The following is a 22,580-nucleotide window of genomic DNA, read 5'->3' as shown; positions in this document are numbered from 1 at the left end:
CCATCCCATCCCATCCCATCCCATCCCATCCCACCCCACCCCACCCCAATGATGTCCATCCATCTCATCTCACCCAACCCCATCCATCCCATTGTTGTCCATCCATCTCATCCCATCCCATCCCACCCCATCGTTGTCCATCCATGACACCCCATTGTTGTCCATCCATCCCATCCCACCCCATCCCATCCCACTGTTGTCCATCCACCCCATCCCAACGTTGTCCATCCATCTCATCCCATCGCACCCCACCCCATCCCAACGTTGTCCATCCATCCCATCCCATCCCACCCCATCATTGTCCATCCAACCCCATCCCACCCCATCCCAACACTGTCCATCCCAACACTGTCCATCCCATCCCAACATTGTCCATCCCATCCCAACATCATTGTCCATCCACGACACCCCATCGTTGTCCATCCCACCCCATTGACCCCATTGTCCATATCCATCCAGGCCATCCCAACGCCGTCCAATCCAATCCATCCAAATCCAAATCCATCCAACCCCAACTGGGAACGTTGAAGATCCCCGAAGAGACGATGTTGGTTGGGGAGGTGGTCGAAATAAGAAGGGGGGAGGAGGAGGAGGAGGACGGTCACGTTTATCCCTCGGAGGCGGGTTCAAGTGTAGAAGGGGGGAGGGGGGTGGGTTCATCATCATCATCATCATCATCATCCGAGAGGGTCCCCTTTTTAGATCTGGGTTTCTTGCACGTTCTCCTTGGACGGGCTCTTGAAGAGCAGCGGTTCGTGCACCGAATTGAGCAGCGGGTTCTTCCCGCAACCCAAAGCGGCCCCGCTGTTCCCGTAATGAGCCGCGAAGGCCGCGTAACGATCCAAATGATCCCTTTCCAACGCCGGCAACGCTAAACGACTGTCCCCTATCGGACCCCCGCCACCCCCCCCGCCCCCACCACCCCCACCCCCACCTCCCCCCCCACCCCCACCAGCCAATTCGTCCTCCACGTTAACGATCTCCACCGCTCTCGCGGCCCCTCCGCGATGCTTGTGCCTCTGGTGTTGCTTCCTCAGCTTATAGAACGCCACCAACATGACGGCCGCCATGAAAGTGATGGCCACGAAGCAGCCGATGATGATCTTGGTGGTCTTCAAGACGTCATCCAAGTCTTGCAACCCACCCCCCATCACTCCGCTTCCGCCAGCCGCCGCTGCCGTAATGGCCACCGTATAAGGCTTCCCAGTCGCCCGAGTGGCCGGAGCTGCCGTAGATGCGCCAGCAGGCAAAGCATCCCAACCTAAAGTAGGTAACGGGGCTGTTTGAAGGGCCGGATCCTCACCCCCTCCTTGCCCTCCTCCTCCTCCATCCGTGGTCTCTACGGTGACGGTGGTGAAATAGGTGTATCCGGTAGCGGCGGCCGCTGCGGCGGCGGCGGCGGCGGCGGCGTCTACAGCCGATACGTTGAGCGTAGCTGATGCCGTTGTGTTCCCAGCTGCATTGGTGACCATACAAGTATATTGACCCGTGTCTTGCACGGTGACGTTGGTAAAGTTGAGGGTCCCGTCGTGTAAGACCGAGATCCGGACCCTATAAGAACCGTGGGTCATCAATGTCCCATTAGGAGTCAACCAATTGACCGACGTCATGGCCGTCCCCGTCCGACACTTGAGTTCGGCCGCCATCCCTTCGGTGACGTTGAGATCCGCCGGTGGTTCCACTATGACGGGGGCGTAACAAGTGAAATGACCCGGTTCTAATTCCCCTAAATACCTCCCCCTTAACGCAGGCGGGGCGTGACAACGGGCACAACAACTGGTATTACTGGGCACCGTCTCTCTCAACCACCAGGCCAACCATAAGACGTCGCAGTCGCATCTCCACGGGTTATGATGGAGGTGGACCCTCTCCAAGCGATGCAATGGGGCGAAGAGGTCGTGGGGTAACGAGCCCAGCTCGTTATGGGCTAAATTCAGCTCTTCTAATGCTTTGAGGTCATCGAATGCGTTACGTTCGACGGCGGCCACGCGGGCGTGCATCAACCAGAGCTTCCTTAAGCTACTCAAGCCTTGGAATGAACCGGGTCTTACTCTACCCAACCTATTCCCAGACAGCTCCAGCTCTTCCAACCTCACCAAGGCCGTTAAATTCGGGATCTCCTTTAAGTTACACATCCCTAAATTGAGATACCTTAAATTAACCAGCCCTTCGAAAGCCGCTTCCGAGATATATTCCAACCTCTTGAGCTCGCCCAAATCCAACCTCCTCAACGAAGGCACCCGGTTGAAGGCGTACGAAGGGATGCTCTCAATGGGGTTATTCCTCAACCAAAGCTCCCTTAGCTTCGATAGATACTCGAAAGCTTGAGTAGGAACCGTGGTCAATCTGTTATCGAACAACTCCAACGTATTGAGGTTGGGGAGGCCGTTAAAGGCCCCGACTTCCACTTGCCTCAATAGATTCCTACTCAACTGGAGGATCTCCAAGTGCCTTAAATGCTTGAAGGTATCGGTTCGGATGACTTGGATGTGGTTTTCTTGGAGGTTTAAATAACGGGTGTTGACCGAGATGCTGCTGGGAACCTCTTGCAATTGTCTCCTGGTGCATATAACTCTGCTGGCTTGGTTGCTGCAAGTGCAAGCGGACGGGCAGCTCGGAGGGGGGGATGCACAAAGATCCGGCTTAGGGAGCAACAGCAGCAGCAAAAGGAGAGGAAGAGGAGGAGGCAGCAGAGGGGGGAGGGGCGGCGGCATCCTAAGGGGGGGAGGGGGCATGGCCAAAGGGCATCCTTTGCGTTCAGGGGGCCCCGTGGTGCTGCAAGAAGAAGGGAGAGATGGGTTAGAAATAGGGGAGGGGGTTGGTTGCATTGTGATGCAATGCGGGTGGGGTTTGCATTGCAAGATATTGGGGGTTTGCATTGCAATGTATTGGGGGTTTGCATTGCAAGATATTGGGGGGTTGCATTGTAATGCAAGGCAGGTGGGGTTTGCATTGCAAGATATTGGGGGTTTGCATTGCAATGTATTGGGGGTTTGCATTGCAAGATGTTGGGGGTGTACATTGCAAGTTGCTTGGTGTTTGCATTGCAATATATTGGGGGTTTGCATTGCAATATGTTGGGGTTTGCATTGCAATGTATTGGGGGTTTGCATTGCAATGTATTGGGGGTTTGCATTGCAAGTTGCTTGGTGCTTGCATTGCAAGCTGTTTGGTGATTGCATTGCAATGTAGTCAGTGTTTGCATTGCAAGATATTGGGGGGTTGCATTGTAATGCAATGCAGGTGGGGTTTGCATTGCAAGTTATTTGGGGTTTGCATTGCAATGTATTGGGGGTTTGCATTGCAAGATGTTGGGGGTTTGCATTGCAATATATTGGGGGTTTGCATTGCAAGATGCTGGGGGTTTGCATTGCAATATGTTGGGGGTTTGCATTGCAATGTATTTGGGGTTTGCATTGCAATGTATTGGGGGTGTGCATTGCAACATGTTTGGTGTTTGCATTGCAATGTATTGGGGGTTTGCATTGCAAGCTGTTTGGTGATTGCAATGCAATGTAGTTGGTGTTTGCATTGCAAGTTGCTTGGTGTTTGCATTGCAAGGTCTTTGGTGTTTGCATTGCAAGCTGTTTGGTGATTGCATTGCAAGCTGTTTGGTGATTGCATTGCAATGTAGTCAGTGTTTGCATTGCAAGATGTTGGGGGGTTGCATTGTAGTGCAATGCAGGTGGGGTTTGCATTGCAAGATGTTGGGGGTTTGCATTGCAATGTATTGGGGGTTTGCATTGCAATGTATTGTGGGTTTGCATTGCAAGTTGCTTGGTGTTTGCATTGCAATGTATTGGGGGTTTGCATTGCAACATGTTTGGTGTTTGCATTGCAATGCAATGTGTGTGGGGTTTGCATTGCAGTGCAGTCAGTGTTTGCATTGCAAGATGTTGGGTGGCTGCATTGCAATGCAATGCAGGTGGGGTTTGCATTGCAATATATTGGGGGGTTGCATTGCAATGTATTGGGGGTTTGCATTGCAAGGTCTTTGGTGTTTGCATTGCAAGCTGTTTGGTGATTGCATTACAATGTAATCAGTGTTTGCATTGCAAGATGTTGGGGGGTTGCATTGTGATGCAATGCAGGTGGGCTTTGCATTGCAATATATTGGGGGTTTGCATTGCAATATAGTTGGTGTTTGCACTGCAATGTAGTTGGTGTTTGCATTGCAAGATATTGGGGGTTTGCATTGCAATGTATTGGGGGTTTGCATTGCAATATATTGGGGGTTTGCATTGCAATGTATTGGGGGTTTGCATTGCAATGTATTGGGGGTTTGCATTGCAATATGTTGGGGGTTTGCATTGCAATGTATTGGGGGTTTGCATTGCAAGTTGCTTGGTGTTTGCATTGCAAGATGTTGGGGGTTTGCATTGCAACATGTTTGGTGTTTGCATTGCAATGCAACGTGTGCGGGGTTTGCATTGCAGTGCAGTCAGTGTTTGCATTGCAAGATGTTGGGGGGTTGCATTGTAGTGCAATGCAGGTGGGGTTTGCATTGCAAGATGTTGGGTGTTTGCATTGCAAGCTGTTTGGTGATTGCATTGCAATATATTGGGGGTGTGCATTGCAAGTTGCTTGGTGCTTGCATTGCAATGTATTGGGGGTTTGCATTGCAAGGTCTTTGGTGATTGCATTGCAAGCTGCTGGGTGTTTGCATTACAATGTAGTCAGTGTTTGCATTGCAAGATGTTGGGTGTTTGTATTGCAATGCAATGCAGGTGGGGTTTGCATTGCAAGATGGTGGGGGTTTGCATTGTAGTGCAATGCAGGTATGTTTTGCATTGCAATGTAGATGGTGTTTGCATTGCAAGTTGTTTGCAATGTGTGTGGGGTTTGCATTGCAAGATATTGGGGGGTTGCATTGCAATGCAATGCAGGTATGGTTTGCATTGCAATGTAGTTGGTGTTTGCATTGCAAGTTGTTTGCAATGTGTGTGGGGTTTGCATTGCAAGATGGTGGGGGGTTGCATTGTAATACAGTGCAGGTGGGGTTTGCATTGCAAGTTCTTTGGTGTTTGCATTGCAACCTGTTTGGTGATTGTATTGCAATGCAATGCAGGCGGGGTTTGCATTGCAAGCTGCTTGGTGTTTGCAATGCAATGCAATGCAATGCAATGCAGGCCAGGCTTCCATTGCAAGCTGGTTGTTGTTTGCAGTGCAATGCAATCCAGGCAGGATTTACAGTGCAATGCAATCTGTTCAGCATTTGCAACACAACACGTTCAGTATTTGCAATGCAACTGCACTGTGCAACGCAACATGCTCTGTATGTGCAATGCATTGCAATGTGCTCAGTGTTTGCAATGCAATGCAATCTGTTCTATACCTGCACTGCAGTGCAATGTGCTCGGTGTTGGCAATGCAATGCAGTGTGTTCCATATCTGCAATGCAATGCAATGCAATGCAACCAGTGTTTGCATTGCAGTGTGTTTGTTGTTTGCAATGCAATGCAACGCAATGCAATGCAATGTGTTCAGTGTTTGCAATGCAATGCAATGCATCCAGTGTTTGCAATGCAACGTTTGTAATGCAAAGCAATCTCTTCAGTATCTGGAATGCAATGCAATGTGCTCAGTGTTTGCAAAGCAGTGCCATGCATTCAGTAATTGCACTGCAACGTGTTTGGTGCTTGCAACACAATGCAATCTGTTTGCAGTCTGCTGTGCAACTCATCCATTGCTTGCAATGCAATGCAATCCATTTGCAATCTGCAATGCAACTCATTTATTGTTTGCAATGCAACTTGTATGTTGTTTGCAATGCAATTCAATCAGTTTGCAATCTACAGTGCAACTCATTTATTGATCACAATGCAATGCAACTCATTTATTGCTTGCAATGCAATGCAATCCATTTGCAATATATAATACAACCTTTTTGCTCTTTGCAATTCAATGCAATCCACTTTCAATCTGCAATACAACGTCTTTGGTGCTTGCAATGCAATGCAATCCATTTGCTATCTGCAATACAGTTCATTGTTTGCAGTGCAATGCAAACTGCAGTCTGCAATGTAACACATTTGGTGCTTGGAATGCAATGCAATCTGTTTGCAATCTGTGATGCAACGTATTTGCTTCTGGCAATGCAATGCAACTCGCTTATTGCTTGCAATGCAATGCAACTCATTTATAGCTTGCAATGCAATGCGATTTGTTTGCAATCTGCAATGCAACATATTCGCTTCTTGCAATGCAATGCAACCCACTTGTTGCTTGCAATGTAATGCAACCCATTTGCAACCTGCAATGCAATGTATTCACTCCCCGCAATGCAACACAATCTGTTTGCAATCTGCAACACAACTCGTTTACTTCTGGCAATGCAATGCAATTCATTTATAGCTTGCAATGCAATGAAACCCATTTGCAAACTACAATGCAACACATTTACTCCTTGCAATGCAACCTGTTTGCTCTTTGCAATGTAATGCAACTCATTTATTGTTTGCAATGCAATGCTATGCAACCCATTTGCAATCTGCAATGCAACACATTTACTCCTTGCAATGCAATGCAACCTGTTTGCTCTTTGCAATGCAATGCAACTTGTCTGTTCTCTGCTATGCAATGTAACCCATTTGCAATCTGCAATGCAGCTCACTTATAGCTTGCAATGCAACACAATCTGTTTGCAATCTGCAATGCAACTCACTTGCTGTTTGCAATGCAATGCAACCTGTCTGCTCTTTGCAATACAACACAACCCATTTGCAATCTGCAATGCAAACTCATTTGTTATTTGCAATGCAATACAACTCACTTATTGCTTGCAACACAATCTGTTTGCAGTCTGCAATGCAACATATTTGCTTCTGGCAATGCAATACAACTCACTTATTGTTTGCAATGCAATGCAATTCATTTGTTGTTTGCAATGCAATGCAATCTGTTTGTAATCTGCAATGCAATTCACTTATTGTTTGCAATGCAATGAAACTCACTTATTGTTTGCAATGCAATGCAATGCAATGCAACCCACTTGCAAACTGCAATGCAACACATTTACTCCTTGCAATGCAATGCAACCTGTTTGCTCTTTGCAATGCAATGCAACTTGTCTGTTCTCTGCAATGTAATGCAACTTGTCCTCTGCTATGCAATGTAACCCATTTGCAATCTGCAATGCAGCTCACTTATAGCTTGCAATGCAACACAATCTGTTTGCAATCTGCGATGCAACTCACTTGCTGTTTGCAATGCAACGCAACCTGTCTGCTGTTTGCAATACAACACAACCCATTTGCAATCTGCAATGCAAGCTCATTTATTGTTTGCATTGGAATGCAACTCACTTATTGCTTGCAATGCAATGCAACACATTTGCAATCTGCAACACATTGACTCCTTGTAGTGCAATGAAACTCATTTGTTATTTGCAATGCAATACAACTCACTTATTGTTTGCAATGCAATGAAACTCACTTATTGTTTGCAATGCAGTGCAATGCAATGCAACCCACTTGCAAACTGCAATGCAACACATTTACTCCTTGCAATGCAATGCAACCTGTTTGCTGTTTGCAATGCTATGCAACTCTTTTGTTTGCTATGCAACTCTTTTGTTTGCAATGCAACTCGCTTATCACTTGCAATGCAATGCAACCCATTTGCAAATCTGCAACACATTTACTCCTTGCTGTTCAATGCAACTCATTTCTTGTTTGCAATGCAATGCAATGCAACCCATTTGCAAACTGCAATGCAACCCATTTACTCCTTGCAATGCAATGCAACATGTTTGCTGTTTGCAATGCAATGCAACTCATTTACTGTTTGCAATGCAACTGACTTATCACTTGCAATGCAATGCAACCCATTTGCAATCTGCAATGCAACCCATTTGCAATCTGCAATGCAACACATTTACTCCTTGTAGTGCAATGAAACTCATTTGTTATTTGCAATGCAATACAACTCACTTATTGCTTGCAATACAATCTGTTTGCAGTCTGCAATGCAACATATTTGCTTCTGGCAATGCAATGCAACTCACTTATTGTTTGCAATGCAATGCAACTCATTTGTTGTTTGCAATGCAATGCAATGCAATGCAATGAAACCCACTTGCAAACTGCAATGCAACACATTTACTCCTTGCAATGCAATGCAACCTGTTTGCTCTTTGCAATGCAATGCAACTTGTCTGTTCTCTGCAATGTAATGCAACTTGTCCTCTGCTATGCAATGTAACCCATTTGCAATCTGCGATGCAACTCACTTGCTGTTTGCAATGCAATGCAACCTGTCTGCTGTTTGCAATACAACACAACCCATTTGCAATCTGCAATGCAAACTCATTTATTGTTTGCATTGGAATGCAACTCGCTTATCACTTGCAATGCAATGCAACCCATTTGCAATCTGCAATGCAACACATTTACTCCTTGTAGTGCAATGAAACTCATTTGTTATTTGCAATGCAATACAACTCACTTATTGTTTGCAATGCAATCTGTTTGCAGTCTGCAATGCAACATATTTGCTTCTGGCAATGCAATACAACTCACTTATTGTTTGCAATGCGATGCGATCTGTTTGCAATCTGCAATGCAATTCACTTATTGTTTGCAATGCAATGAAACTCACTTATTGTTTGCAATGCAATGCAATGCAACCCACTTGCAAACTGCAATGCAACACATTTACTCCTTGCAATGCAATGCAACCTGTTTGCTGTTTGCAATGCAATGCAACTCATTTACTGTTTGCAATGCAACTCGCTTATCACTTGCAGTGCAATGCAACCCATTTGCAATCTGCAATGCAACACATTTACTCCTTGTAGTGCAATAAAACTCATTTGTTATTTGCAGTGCAATACAACTCACTTATTGTTTGCAATGCAATGCAACTCATTTGTTGTTTGCAATGCAATGTGATGCAATGCAACCCATTTGCAAACTGCATTGCAACACATTTACTCCTTGCAATGCAATGCAACCTGTTTGCTCTTTGCAATGCAATGCAACTCATTTGCAAACTGCAATGCAACGCATTTACTCCTTGCAATGCAATGCAACCTGTTTGCTCTTTGCAATGCTGTGCAACCCGACTGCTGTTTGCACACACCCTTCCCTTTGCACACCACCCTGAGCGTGCAACGCACACTGCAACACCCCCACCTTGCACACTCAAGCTGTGCACTAATGCACATCCATGCACACGCAGCAACCCCTGTGCAACGCAACAACCCCTTTGCACACCCATGTGCAAATATCTCCTGCACTGACCCCTTTGCACGCCCGTAGCTAAAGCCAACCTGCCCTTGCACCAACGCGTGTGCAAACCTTGCACTGCAAATACCTCGTGTGCACTCACACGTGTGCAAACCCTGCACCGTTAAGCTGACAGTTGTGCAAACACACCCTTGCACACTTGTGGTCATTCACACCCATATACACACACACACGGATCCATCTATATGTGCACACTCACCCTCGTGCAAAGCACCACACCCACGTGCAATGCCTCTTGCACACTTGCAAACATCCATCTGCAATCACACACACACTAAGTGTGCAATACCTCATACCCACATGCAAACACCCCCTTGCACACTCACCTAGTCTTGTGCTTGCACACTCTTGCAACACACACAAGTGTGCAAAAGCCTCACAGCCACGTGCAAACACCCCCTTGCACACTCGCATAGTCTCGTGCTTGCACAACCTCACATCCACATGCAAACACACCTTTGCACGCTCACCTAGCCTTGTGCTTGCACACTCTTGCAACACACACAAGTGTGCAAAAGCCTCACAGCCACGTGCAAACACCCCCTTGCACACTCGCATAGTCTCGTGCTTGCACCTCACATCCACATGCAAACACCCCCTTGTACACTCACCTAGTCTTGTGCTTGCACACGCTTGCAACACACACGTGTGCAAAGCCTCACAGCCACGTGCAAACACCCCCTTGCACACTCACCTAGTCTTGTGCTTGCACACTCTTGCAACACACACGTGTGCAAAGCCTCACAGCCACGTGCAAACACCCCTTGCACACTCACGTATAGCCTTGCACTTGCACACTTGCACACAGCATCCGTGCACACCCATGCACACACAAGTGCAGCCTCCCCCCTTTGCACTCCCATGTGCACACTCATGCACGTGCAAACTGCTTTGCACACTCACACTCACAAAGCATCCACGTGCAAGCAGCTCTTTGCACACACCCACGTGCAATCTCTCTCCCATGCACACATATGCAAACCCACCTTTGCTCACACTCACACCCTCATTTGCATGCATTCGCACACCCACGTGCAAATTCCTTCTTGCACACTGCAACACACCCATACATGTGCAAATGAGTGTGGAAACACCAGCATCCGCATGCAAGTACCTCCATCTATGCTCACACACCCATAGACCTGCACAAGTGTGCAACAGAACAGAGTGTGCAAATAAAGCCTTGCACACTTGTACACTCTAGTGTGCAAACCTTGCATGCAGCAGTGTGCAAAAGAACATGTGCACGAGGAAGAAGCACCTTGCACACTCACATGCATGTGCTTGCATATGTTTGCACACTCACATAGACACAACAGGAGCCACGTGCAACCACATCCATGCATGCAACCCCGTCCCTTTGCACACCCACGTGCAAACATCACTTTGTACATTCCCTTGTTGCACACATGCACCACTTCCCCTTGCACGCGCATGTGCGAACTCCACCTTGATCACATGCAAGTGCACCACGCAACTCCATCATTGCACAACTCCATGTGCATTAAAGCAATGTCTTGCACACTCATGAGTGTGCAAATGTGTGCACAATTACCCACAACCACGTGCTAAACATCAGTGCAAAACCAACATCCACGTGCAAATGTCACACGTGCAAAACTATGAGGGGTTCGCGTACACACCCATGTTCTTGCACAAGCGTGCAACCGTATCCTGTTGCACACCTATGTGCATGAAGACACCAGTGCCAGGTCAGCCCTTAACACACCCACGTGCAATGCACGCGCTTGTGCAAAGCCTTCTTGCACACTTCCTCGTGCAAACACAGTCTTGCTGTACACAGAGCTGAGCAAACCCACGTGTGCAAGGCAACTCTTCAAGCATGCTCAATGGTCTTTTGCACACTCAGATGCACAAAGAAGCCCCTTTGCACACTTATGCACACTCACATTTAATCCCAAGACCCCTTTGCACACTCACTGACGCACAAATGAGCAACACCCTTTTCTTTTGCACACCCATTCCTTGCACATCCACACCTAGTTTTGCACACCCATGAACACAAGCGTGTGCATCCTCGTCCTTGCACTCCCAATAGGCACAAGTGTGCAAGGCCACAGGAATGCACACCCATCTGCTTACACACTTGTGCTTTACACCATACCACACTCATGCACACACTCGTGTGCAAACTCCCATCCTTGCACACTCGTGCATGTACACACAAGTGCAACACGAGCATGCAAGCAAAACCCCCATTGCACACCCATGCACACTCACACACAAGTGCAACACTCTCGTGCACAACCATGTCTGCAACCCCTCCTTTGCACACTCATGCACACTCACACACTAGTGCAATGCTGCCTTGTGCACAACCACGTGTGCAAACCCCCACTGCACACCAATGTTCACACTCACCCCTATCCCAACAAGCAGCCTCGTGCACACACTTGTGAGCAACACCTTCATTGCACACCCATGGGGACACACACGCAATCGTGCCCACAGCCACGTGTGCAAATCCCACCGTTGCACACCCAGATGCACACACACAAAGTGTGCAACCCCCCATTGCACACCCACGGGCAATAAGGAATACACCACAATGCACACAAGTACTTTTGCACGCCCACCCCATTGCACACTCATGCACACTCACCAATACACACAATCACTTGTGCACAAACACCCCCATTGCACAATCATGCACACTCTCCCTTTCACACTTATGCACACTTATGCACACTCACCCCTGCACACAACCACTTGCACAACCCTCCATTGCACACCCGTGCACACTCACTCATGCATCCCCGCTCTTAAACTAAATCCTGTGCACCAACACACCAAGTGTGCAAGCACCTACACACACGAGTGCAACATCCTCGTGCAAACCACCCCATTGCACACCATCCCCATCCTTGCATGCAAGCACGTGTGCAACCTCCCATTGCACACCCATGCACGCTCACACTCATGCATCCCCATGTCCATCCACACGTGTGCAACGGTGTAACCCCCCTTCTATTCACATGCGTGTGCAACACCCCCATTAACTCCCCCTTCTATTCACACGCGTGTGCAACACCCCATTAAACTCCCCTTCTATTCACACGCGTGTGCAACACCCCCATTAAGCCCCCCTTCTATTCACATGCGTGTGCAACACCCCCATTAAACCCCCCTTCTATTCACACACGTGTGCAACACCCCCATTAAACCCCCCTTCTATTCACACGCGTGTGCAACACCCCCATTAACCCCCCCTTCTATTCACACGTGTGTGCAACACCCCCATTAAACTCCCCTTCTATTCACACGTGTGTGCAACACCCCCATTAAACCCCCCTTCTATTCACATGCGTGTGCAACACCCCCATTAAACCCCCCTTCTATTCACACGCGTGTGCAACACCCCCATTAAACCCCCCTTCTATTCACACGCGTGTGCAACACCCCCATTAAAGCCCCCTTCTATTCACACGCGTGTGCAACACCCCCATTAAACCCCCCTTCTATTCACACGCGTGTGCAACACCTCCATTAAACCCCCCTTCTATTCACACGCGTGTGCAACACCCCCATTAAACCCCCCTTCTATTCACACGCGTGTGAAACATCCCCATTAAACCCCCCTTCTATTCACACGCGTGTGCAACATCCCCATTATACCCCCCTTCTATTCACACGCGTGTGCAACACCCCCATTAAACCCCCTTCTATTCACACGCGTGTGCAATACCCCCATTAACCCCCCCTTCTATCCACACGCGTGTGCAGCACCTCCATTAAACCCCCCTTCTATTCACACGCGTGTGCAACGCACCCATTAAACCCCCCTTTTATTCACATGCGTGTGCAACACCCCATTAAACCCCTCCTTCTATTCACACGCGTGTGCAACACCCCATTAAACCCCCCCTCTATTCACACGCGTGTGCAACACCGCCATTAAACCCCCCTTCTATTCACACGCGTGTGCAACACCCCCATTAATCCCCCTTCTATTCACACGCGTGTGCAACACCCCCATTAAACTCCCCTTCTATTCACACGCGTGTGCAACACCCCCATTAAACCCCCTTCTATTCACACGCGTGTGCAACACCCCCATTAAACCCCCCTTCTATTCACACGCGTGTGCAACACCCCCATTAACCCCCCTTCTATTCACACGCGTGTGCAACACCCCCATTAAACTCCCCTTCTATTCACACGCGTGTGCAACACCCCCATTAAACCCCCTTCTATTCACACGCGTGTGCAACACCCCCTTCATTCATCCCCATATTTGCACACAAGTATAAACCCCACGTGTGCAACATCACATTGCACACCTTTGCACACTCGTGCATCCTCACCCATTTGCACACTCACTTACACAACAGCCCCAATGCACACTCACACACTTGTGCACCCCCACCCTTACACACAACCACGTGCACCAACACACCCCCCTTGCACACTCATGGACATTGCACACCCGTGCACGCTCGCACTTGTGCATCCCCACCTTTGCACACACCCATGGGCACACACAGACCCACACGTGCAACCCCCCCCTCATTGCACACTCATGGACACACACACAAGTGCAACACGCTTGTGTAAACCCCGTTGCACACCCATGCACACTCACACTCGATCATCCCCACCTTTGCTCACAGCCACGTGCAAACACACACCCCTCATTGCACACCCACCCCCATTGCACAAACACCTCTAATTGCACACCCACCCCCATTGCACACACCCCTAATTGCACACCCATCTGCACAGCCACCCCTCATTGCACACACACCCCATTGCACACCCCTCCATTGCACAGCCCCCCATTGCACAACCGCATGTGCAAACACACCCCTAATTGCACACCCATTTGCACACACACAAGTGCAACACGCTTGTGCAAACCCCGTTGCACACCCATGCACACTCACACTCGATCATCCCCACATTTGCTCACAACCACGTGCAAACACACACCCCTCATTGCACACACCTCCCATTGCACAAACACCTCTCATTGCACACCCAACCCCCCATTGCACACACACCCCATTGCACACCCCTCCATTGCACACCCCCCCATTGCACAACCCCATGTGCAAACACACCCCTAATTGCACACCCCCCCCATTGCACACCCCCCTCATTGCACACCCATTTGCACACGCACTCCCCAACCACCCGTGTGCAATGTCCCCCCATTGCACCCCCATGTGCAAATACACCACCCCTCATTGCACACCCACCCCCATTGCACACACCCACCCCTCATTGCACATGTACCCCCATTGCACACCCATTACACACCCATCTGCACACATAACCCTCATTGCACATCCATATACAACCCCATTGCACACACCCCCATTGCACATCCATATACAACCCCCCCATTGCACACCCACCCCTCATTGCACACCCATTTGCACACGCACACCCCAACCACCCCATCCTTCCACACCACCACGTGTGCAACGTCCCCCCATTGCACCTCCATGTGCAAATACACCCCCCTCATTGCACACCCACCCCCATTGCACACACCCACCCCTCATTGCACACGTACCCCCATTGCACACCCATTACACACCCATCTGCACACACACCCCCATTGCACACACCCCCATTGCACATCCATCTACACCCCCCCATTGCACACCCACCCCTCACTGCACACCCATTTGCACACGCACCCCCCAACCACCCTATCCTTCCACCCCACGTGTGCAACGTCCCCCCATTGCACCCCCATGTGCAAATACACTCCCCCTCATTACACACCCCCTCCTTATTGCACACCCACCCCTCATTGCAGACTCCCCCATTGCACACCCATTTGCACACTCACCCTTTGACCCCCCCCCATCCTTCCCTGCAACCATGTGTCCAATACCCCCCCATTAAACCCCCCCATCTCTATGCACACGCGTGTGCGACACTCCCCTCCTTCACCCCCCTATTAAACACCCCCAATACACACTTCCCCCTCTATTCACACACGTGTGCAACACCCCCCATTAAACCCCCCCCCTCTATGCACACGCGTGTGCAACACCCCTCATTAAACCCCCCTCTATACACACGACCCCCTCTATCCACACTCGTGTGCAATAACCCGTTAGACCCTCACATCTCTATACACACGCGTGTGCAACACCCCCAATTCAACTCCCCATTAAACCCCCCCTCTTTATTCACACTCGTGTGCAACACCCCCCCCCCTATTCACCCCCATTAAACCCCCCCATCTCTATACACACTCGTGTGCAACACCCCCCTTTCATTCATCCCCCCATTAAACCCCCCCAATACACACGACCCCCCCCTTTACACACTCGTGTGGAACACCCCCCCTTCATTCATCCTATTAACCCCCCCATGCACATGCGTGTGCAACACCCCCATTAACCCCCACTCTAGTCACACGCCCCCCTCTATACACACACGTGTGCAACACCCCCCCATTCACCCCCATTAAACCCCCACTCTATACACACTCGTGTGCAACACCCCCCCATTCATCCCCCCATTAAAACCTCCCCCATCCCTACACACACTCGTGTGCAACAACCCCCTTCATTCATCCCATTAACCCTCTATACACACGCCCCCCTCTATACACACTCGTGTGCAACACCCCCTTCATTCACCCCATTAAACCCCCCATCTCTATACACACTCGTGTGCAACACCCCCCTTCATTCACCCCCATTAAACCCCCCTCCCTTATTCATCCCCCCATTAAACCCCCCCAATACACACGACCCCCCTCTATTCACACTCGTGTGCAACACTCCCCCTTCATTCATCCCCCCATCAAACCCCCCTTTATTCACACTCGTGTGCAACACCCCCCTCCTCCACCCCCCCCTCCCCCACCATCGCGGCCTCCCCCTCATCCTCCCCCCCACCCCCCTCCATTAAACCCCCCCCATTAAACCCCCCCCCTCCATTAACAACCCCCCCCCCATTAAACCCCTTTACACCCTCGTGTGCAAGCCCCCCCCCTCCCTTATATCTCCATTAAACCCCCCCCCATCCATTAAACCCCCCCCATCCATTAAACCCCCCCCCCATTAAACCCCTTTACACCCTCGTGTGCAAGCCCCCCCCCTCCCTTATATCTCCATTAAACCCCCCCCATCCATTAAACCCCCCCCCATTAAACACCCCCCCCCCATTAAACCCCTTTACACCCTCGTGTGCAAGCCCCCCCCCCTTATATCTCCATTAAACCCCCCCCCATCCATTAACCCCCCCCCCCCCATTAAACCCCTTTACACCCTCGTGTGCAAGCCCCCCCCTCCCTTATATCTCCATTAAACCCCCCCCCCTCCATTAACAACCCCCCCCCCCATTAAACCCCCCCCCCATTAAACCCCTTTACACCCTCGTGTGCAAACCCCCCCCCCCCTTATATCTCCATTAAACCCCCCCCATCCATTAAACCCCCCCCATCCATTAACAACCCCCCCCCCCATTAAACCCCTTTACACCCTCGCGTGCAAACCCCCCCCCTTATATCTCCCCCCCTCCCCCATCCATTAAACCCCCCCATCCATTAAACCCCCCCCCCCATTAAACCCCTTTACACCCTCGTGTGCAAACCCCCCCCCTCCCTTATATCTCCATTAAACCCCCCCCCATCCATTAAACCCCCCCCCCATTAAATCCCCCCCCCCATTAAAACCCCTTTACACCCTCGTGTGCAAGCCCCCCCCCCTTTATATCTCCCCCCCTCCCCCCCATTAAACCCCCCCCATCAACAACCCCCCCCCCCCATTAAACCCCTTTACACCCTCGTGTGCAAACCCCCCCCCCTTATATCTCCATTAAACCCCCCCCCATCCATTAAACCCCCCCCCATCCATTAACAACCCCCTCCCCCCATTAAACCCCTTTACACCCTCGTGTGCAACCCCCCCCCCCTTTATATCTCCCCCCCCCTCCCCCATCACATCAACGCACCCTTCGGCCTCGCCGCCTTCCTCCTCCTCCTCCTCCTCCTCCTCCTCCTCCTCCTCCTCTTCCTCCCCCCCCCCCTTCCCCTTCCTGTCCCCCCCCCCTTCCCCTTCCTGTGCCCCCCCCCCCCCCCCCCCTTTATCCAACTCCGTTTCGATGCTGCGGCCCCGAATGCACCGCCCCCCCCCCCCCCCCCTTATTCTCCGCCCCCCCCCCCCCCACCCTTCCCTGCAGCCCTCCGGATTGCACGAGGCTTTGCATCACTTCCTTTCTGCGCAGACCACCCCCCCCCCCCCAAATTGCAAAGCCCCTCAATGCAACCCGCGTTTGCAAACCGGTTTTGCAAACCGCCGTTGCATCCCTCCGAGATGCATCCATCTTTGCACCCCTCCTTGCACCCCTTCCCATTGCAATCTCATCGTGTATTTCCCATAGCAATCGCTCCTATTGCAAAGCCCCTCGGTGCACCCCGCGTTTGCAACCCGGTTTTGCAACCCCCCGATGCATCCCTTCAAGATGCATCCATTTTTGCACTCCTCACTGCACCCCTTCCCATTGCAATCTCATCGTGTATTTCCCATAGCAATCGGCCCTATTGCAAAGCCCCTCGGTGCACCCCGCGTTTGCAAACCGGTTTTGCAAACCCCCGTTGCATCCCTTCGAGATGCATCCGTTTTTGCACTCCTCCTTGCACCCCTTCCCATTGCAATCTCATCGTGTATTTCCCATAGCAATCGGCCCTATTGCAAAGCCCCTCGGTGCACCCCGCGTTTGCAACCCGGTTTTGCAAACCCCCGATGCACCTCTCTAAGATGCATCCATCTTTGTACCCCTCACTGCACCCCTTCCCATTGCAATCTTGTCTTGCTTTGCTCCTTGCCAACATCCCTATTGCAAAGAATCTCAGTGCACCCCGCGTTTGCAACCCGGTTTTGCAAACCCCCGTTGCACCTCTCTAAGATGCATCCGTTTCTGCATCCTTCCTTCCACCCTTTCCTATTGCAATCTCGTCTTGTACCACATCACTGAAACCTGCTCTATTGCAAAACCCCTCTTAGCAACCCACGTTTGCAACATGGTTCTGCAACCCCCCTTTGTACCCCTCTAAGATGCATCCATTTTTGCACCCCTCATTGCACCCCTTCCTATTGCAATCTTGTCTTGCTTTGCTCCTTGCATTCAGCCCTATTGCAAAGCCCCTCGATGCACCCCGCGTTTGCAAACCGGTTTTGCAAACCCCCGATGCACCTCTCTAAGATGCATCCATCTTTGCACCCCTCACTGCACCCCTTCCTATTGCAATCTCGTCTTGAACCACATCACTGAAACCTGCTCTATTGCAAAGCCCCTCTTAGCAACCCACGTTTGCAACATGGTTCTGCAACCCCCCTTTGTACCCCTCTAAGATGCATCCATTTTTGCACCCCTCCTTGCACCCCTTCCCATTGCAATCTCATCGTGTATTTCCCCTAGCAATCGGCCCTATTGCAAAGCCCCTCGGTGCACCCCGCGTTTGCAACCCGGTTTTGCAAACCCCCGTTGCACCTCTCGAAGATGCATCCGTTTCTGCATCCTTCCTTCCACCCTTTCCTATTGCAATCTCGTCTTGAACCACATCACTGAAACCTGCTCTATTGCAAAGCCCCTCGGTGCACCCCGCGTTTGCAACCCGGTTTTGCAAACCCCCGTTGCACCTCTCGAAGATGCATCCGTTTCTGCATCCTTCCTTCCACCCCTTCCTATTGCAATCTCGGCTTGCACCACATCACTGCAACCTGCTCTATTGCAAAGCCCCTCGTTGCACCCCGCGTTTGCAAACCGGTTTTGCAAACCCCCGATGCATCCCTTCAAGATGCATCCGTTTTTGCACCCCTCCTTGCACCCCTTCCTATTGCAATCTCGTCTTGCTTTGCTCTTTGCCAGCATCCCTATTGCAAAGAATCTCAGTGCACCCCGCGTTTGCAACCCGGTTTTGCAAACCCCCGATGCATCCCTTCAAGATGCATCCGTTATTGCACTCCTCATTGCACCCCTTCCCATTGCAATCTCATCGTGTATTTCCCATAGCAATCGGTCCTATTGCAAAGCCCCTCAATGCACCCTGCGTTTGCAACCCGGTTCTGCAAACCCCCGATGCATCCCTCCGAGATGCATCCATCTTTGCACCCCTCCGATCACCCCTTCCCATTGCAATCTTGTCTTGCTTTTCTCCTTGCATTCAGCCCTATTGCAAAGCCCCTCAATGCATCCCGCGTTTGCAAACCGGTTTTGCAAACCCCCGATGCATCCCTCCGAGATGCATCCATCTTTGCACCCCTCCGATCACGTCTTCCCATTGCAATCTTGTCTTGCTTTTCTCCTTGCATTCAGCCCTATTGCAAAGCCCCTCAATGCACCCCGCGTTTGCAACCCGGTTTTGCAAACCCCTGATGCATCCCTCCAAGATGCATCCGTTTTTGCACCCCTCATTGCACCCCTTCCCATTGCAATCTTGTCTTGCTTTTCTCCTTGCATTCAGCCCTATTGCAAAGCCCCTCGTTGCACCCCGCGTTTGCAACCCGGTTCTGCAAACCCCCGATGCACCTCTCTAAGATGCATCCGTTTCTGCATCCTTCCTTCCACCCCTTCCTATTGCAATCTCGTCTTGTACCACATCACTGCAACCTGCTCTATTGCAAAGTCCCTCTTAGCAACCCACGTTTGCAACATGGTTCTGCAACCCCCCTTTGTACCCCTCTAAGATGCATCCATGTTTGCACCCCTCCTTGCAGCCTTTCCTATTGCAATCTCATCTTGCATTTTCCCCATACAATCGGCCTTATTGCAAAGCCCCTCTTTGCACCTCGCATATGCAACCCAGTTCTGCAACCCCATGATGCACCCCTCAAAGATGCATGCATTTCTGCACCCCTTCTTGCAGCCTTTCCTATTGCAATCCTTCCTTACATCTCTACCATGCAACTCCCCGCATTGCAAAGCCCATCTTTGCACCCCGCGTTTGCAACCCAGTTTTGCAAACCCCCTTTACACCCCTCTAAGATGCATCCCCTTTTGCAGCCCTCCTTGCACACCGTCCCATTGCAATCTCGTCTTTCATTTCCCCTTGTAATCAGCCCTATTGCAAAGCCCCTCTTTGCACCCCATGTTTGCAACCCGTATTTGCAACCCCCCGATGCACCCCTCTAAGATGCATCCATTTTTGCACCCCTTGTTGCACGCCTTCCTATTGCAATCTCGTCTTGCACCACATCACTTTAACCTGCTCTATTGCAAAGCCCTTCCTTGCACCCCATGTTTGCTACCCGGTTCTACATCCTCTCATTGCACCCCTCTAAGATGCATCCATTTTTGCACACCTCCGATCACCCCTTCCCATTGCAATCTCATGTTGCATCTCTCCTTGCATTCAGACCTATTGCAAAGAATCTCATTGCACCCCACATTTGCAACCTGGTTTTGCAACTCCCCATTGCACCTCTCTAAGATGCATCCATTTCTGCACCACTCCTTGCACACCTTCCTATGGCAATCTTGACTTTTCTCCTTGCAATCGGCCCTATTGCAAAGCCCCTCACTGCACCCCACATTTGCAACCCAGTTCTGCAACCCCCCTTTGCACCCCTCTAAGATGCATCCATCTTTGCACCCCTCCTTGCACCCCTTGCATCACTTTGTTGCATCCTCTCCCATTGCAAAACCCCTCATTGCACCCCACTTTTGCATCACAGCTTTGCAACCCCCACATGGTCTCCTCTAAGATGCATCCATTTTTGCAGCCCCCTTTGCACCCTTTCCTATTGCAATCCCTCCTTGCATCTCATCCTTGCAACCTCTCCCACTGCAGACCCTGTCACCGCACCCTGCATTTGCAGCACTTTTGCAACCCTCTCATAGACCTCCCTAAGTTGCATCCATTTTTGCACTGCTCCTTGCATCCCTTCCTATTGCAATCCCACGTTGCATCACTTTGTTGTAACAACACCCACTGCAAAGCCCCACAGTGCACTCTGCTTTTGTATCATGGTTTTGCAACCCTCACAAGGACCCCACTAAGATGCATCCATTTTTGCACCCACTCTTGCACCCTTTCCTATTGCAATCCCCCGTTGCATCTCATCCTTTCAACCTCTCCCACTGCAAAACCCCTCACTGCATTCTGCATTTGCATCACGGTTTTGCAACCCTCACACTGTCCCCTCTAAGATGCATCCATTTTAGCAGCCCCCTTTGTACCCCTTCCTATTGCAATCCCATGTTGCATCTCATCCTTGCAACCTCTCCCATTGCAAAGCCCCTCACTGCATTCTGCATTTGCATCACAGTTTTGCAACCTTCACAACGACCCCTCTAAGATGCATCCATTTTTGCAGCCCCTTTTGCACCCCTTCCTATTGCAATCCCCCGTTGCATCTCATCCTTGCAACCTCTCCCATTGCAAAGCCCCTCACTGCATTCTGCATTTGCATCACAGTTTTGCAACCTTCACAAGGACCCCTCTAAGATGCATCCATTTTTGCAGCCCCCTTTGCACCCCTTCCTATTGCAATCCCATGTTCCATCTCATCCTTGCAACCTCTCCCACTGCAAAACTCCTCATTGCACCCCACTTTTGCATCATGGTTTTGCAACCCTCACAAGGACCCCTCTAATATGCATCCATTTTTGCACCCATTCTTGCACCCTTTCCTATTGCAATCCCCCATTGCATCTCATCCTTGCAACCTCTCCCATTGCAAAGCCCCTCACTGCATTCTGCATTTGCATCATGGTTTTGCAACCCTCACACTGTCCCCTCTAAGATGCATCCATTTTTGCAGCCCCTTTTGCACCACTTTCTATTGCAATCCCCTGTTGCATCTCATCCTTGCAACCTCTCCCATTGCAAAGCCCCTCACTGCATTTGCATTTGCATCACAGTTTTGCAACCTTCACACGGTCCCCTCTAAGATGCATCCATTTTTGCAGCCCCTTTTGCACCCTTTCCTATTGCAATCCCATGTTCCATCTCATCCTTGCAACCTCTCCCATTGCAAAGCCCCTCACTGCATTTGCATTTGCATCACAGTTTTGCAACCCTCACACTGTCCCCTCTAAGATGCATCCATTTTTGCAGCCCCTTTTGCACCACTTTCTATTGCAATCCCCTGTTGCATCTCATCCTTGCAACCTCTCCCATTGCAAAGCCTTTCACTGCACTCTGCATTTGCATCACGGTTTTGCAACCTTCACACGGTCCCCTCTAAGATACATCCATTTTTGCAGCCCCCTTTGCACCCCTTCCTATTGCAATCCCACGTTGCATCTCATCCTTGCAACCTCTCCCACTGCAAAACTCCTCATCGCACCCCACTTTTGCATCATGGTTTTGCAACCCTCACAAGGACCCCTCTAAGATGC

The 22,580-nt window shown here is 50.5% G+C and overlaps 1 protein-coding gene across 1 annotated transcript; it reads right to left on the bottom strand.

Annotated features, from left to right (window-relative positions):
• Positions 1 to 587: 587 nt before the first annotated feature.
• LRRC4B (leucine rich repeat containing 4B) lies at positions 588 to 17,267 on the bottom strand. Its single transcript, XM_085551455.1, has 2 exons — positions 17,190 to 17,267; positions 588 to 2,775 (listed from the first exon to the last, which is right to left on the bottom strand). Exon 2 carries the CDS (start codon positions 2,733 to 2,735, stop codon positions 699 to 701), a length of 2,037 nt encoding a protein of 678 aa, XP_085407581.1. The 5' UTR covers positions 2,736 to 2,775; positions 17,190 to 17,267; the 3' UTR covers positions 588 to 698.
• Between the last annotated feature and the right edge of the window lie 5,313 nt (positions 17,268 to 22,580).

This window comes from Coturnix japonica, chromosome 6, assembly GCF_054131305.1.
Source record: "Coturnix japonica strain WE chromosome 6, WE-NBRP24, whole genome shotgun sequence".
NCBI lineage: Eukaryota > Metazoa > Chordata > Aves > Galliformes > Phasianidae > Coturnix > Coturnix japonica.
Note: the sequence above shows the minus strand (reverse complement) of the source record. Positions and strands in the feature narration are given on the sequence as shown.

Excerpts from the sequence above, each read along its gene's own strand:
- LRRC4B (XM_085551455.1), bottom strand. The coding sequence starts at position 2,735 with ATGCCCCCTCCCCCCCTTAGGATGCCGCCGCCCCTCCCCCCTCTGCTG.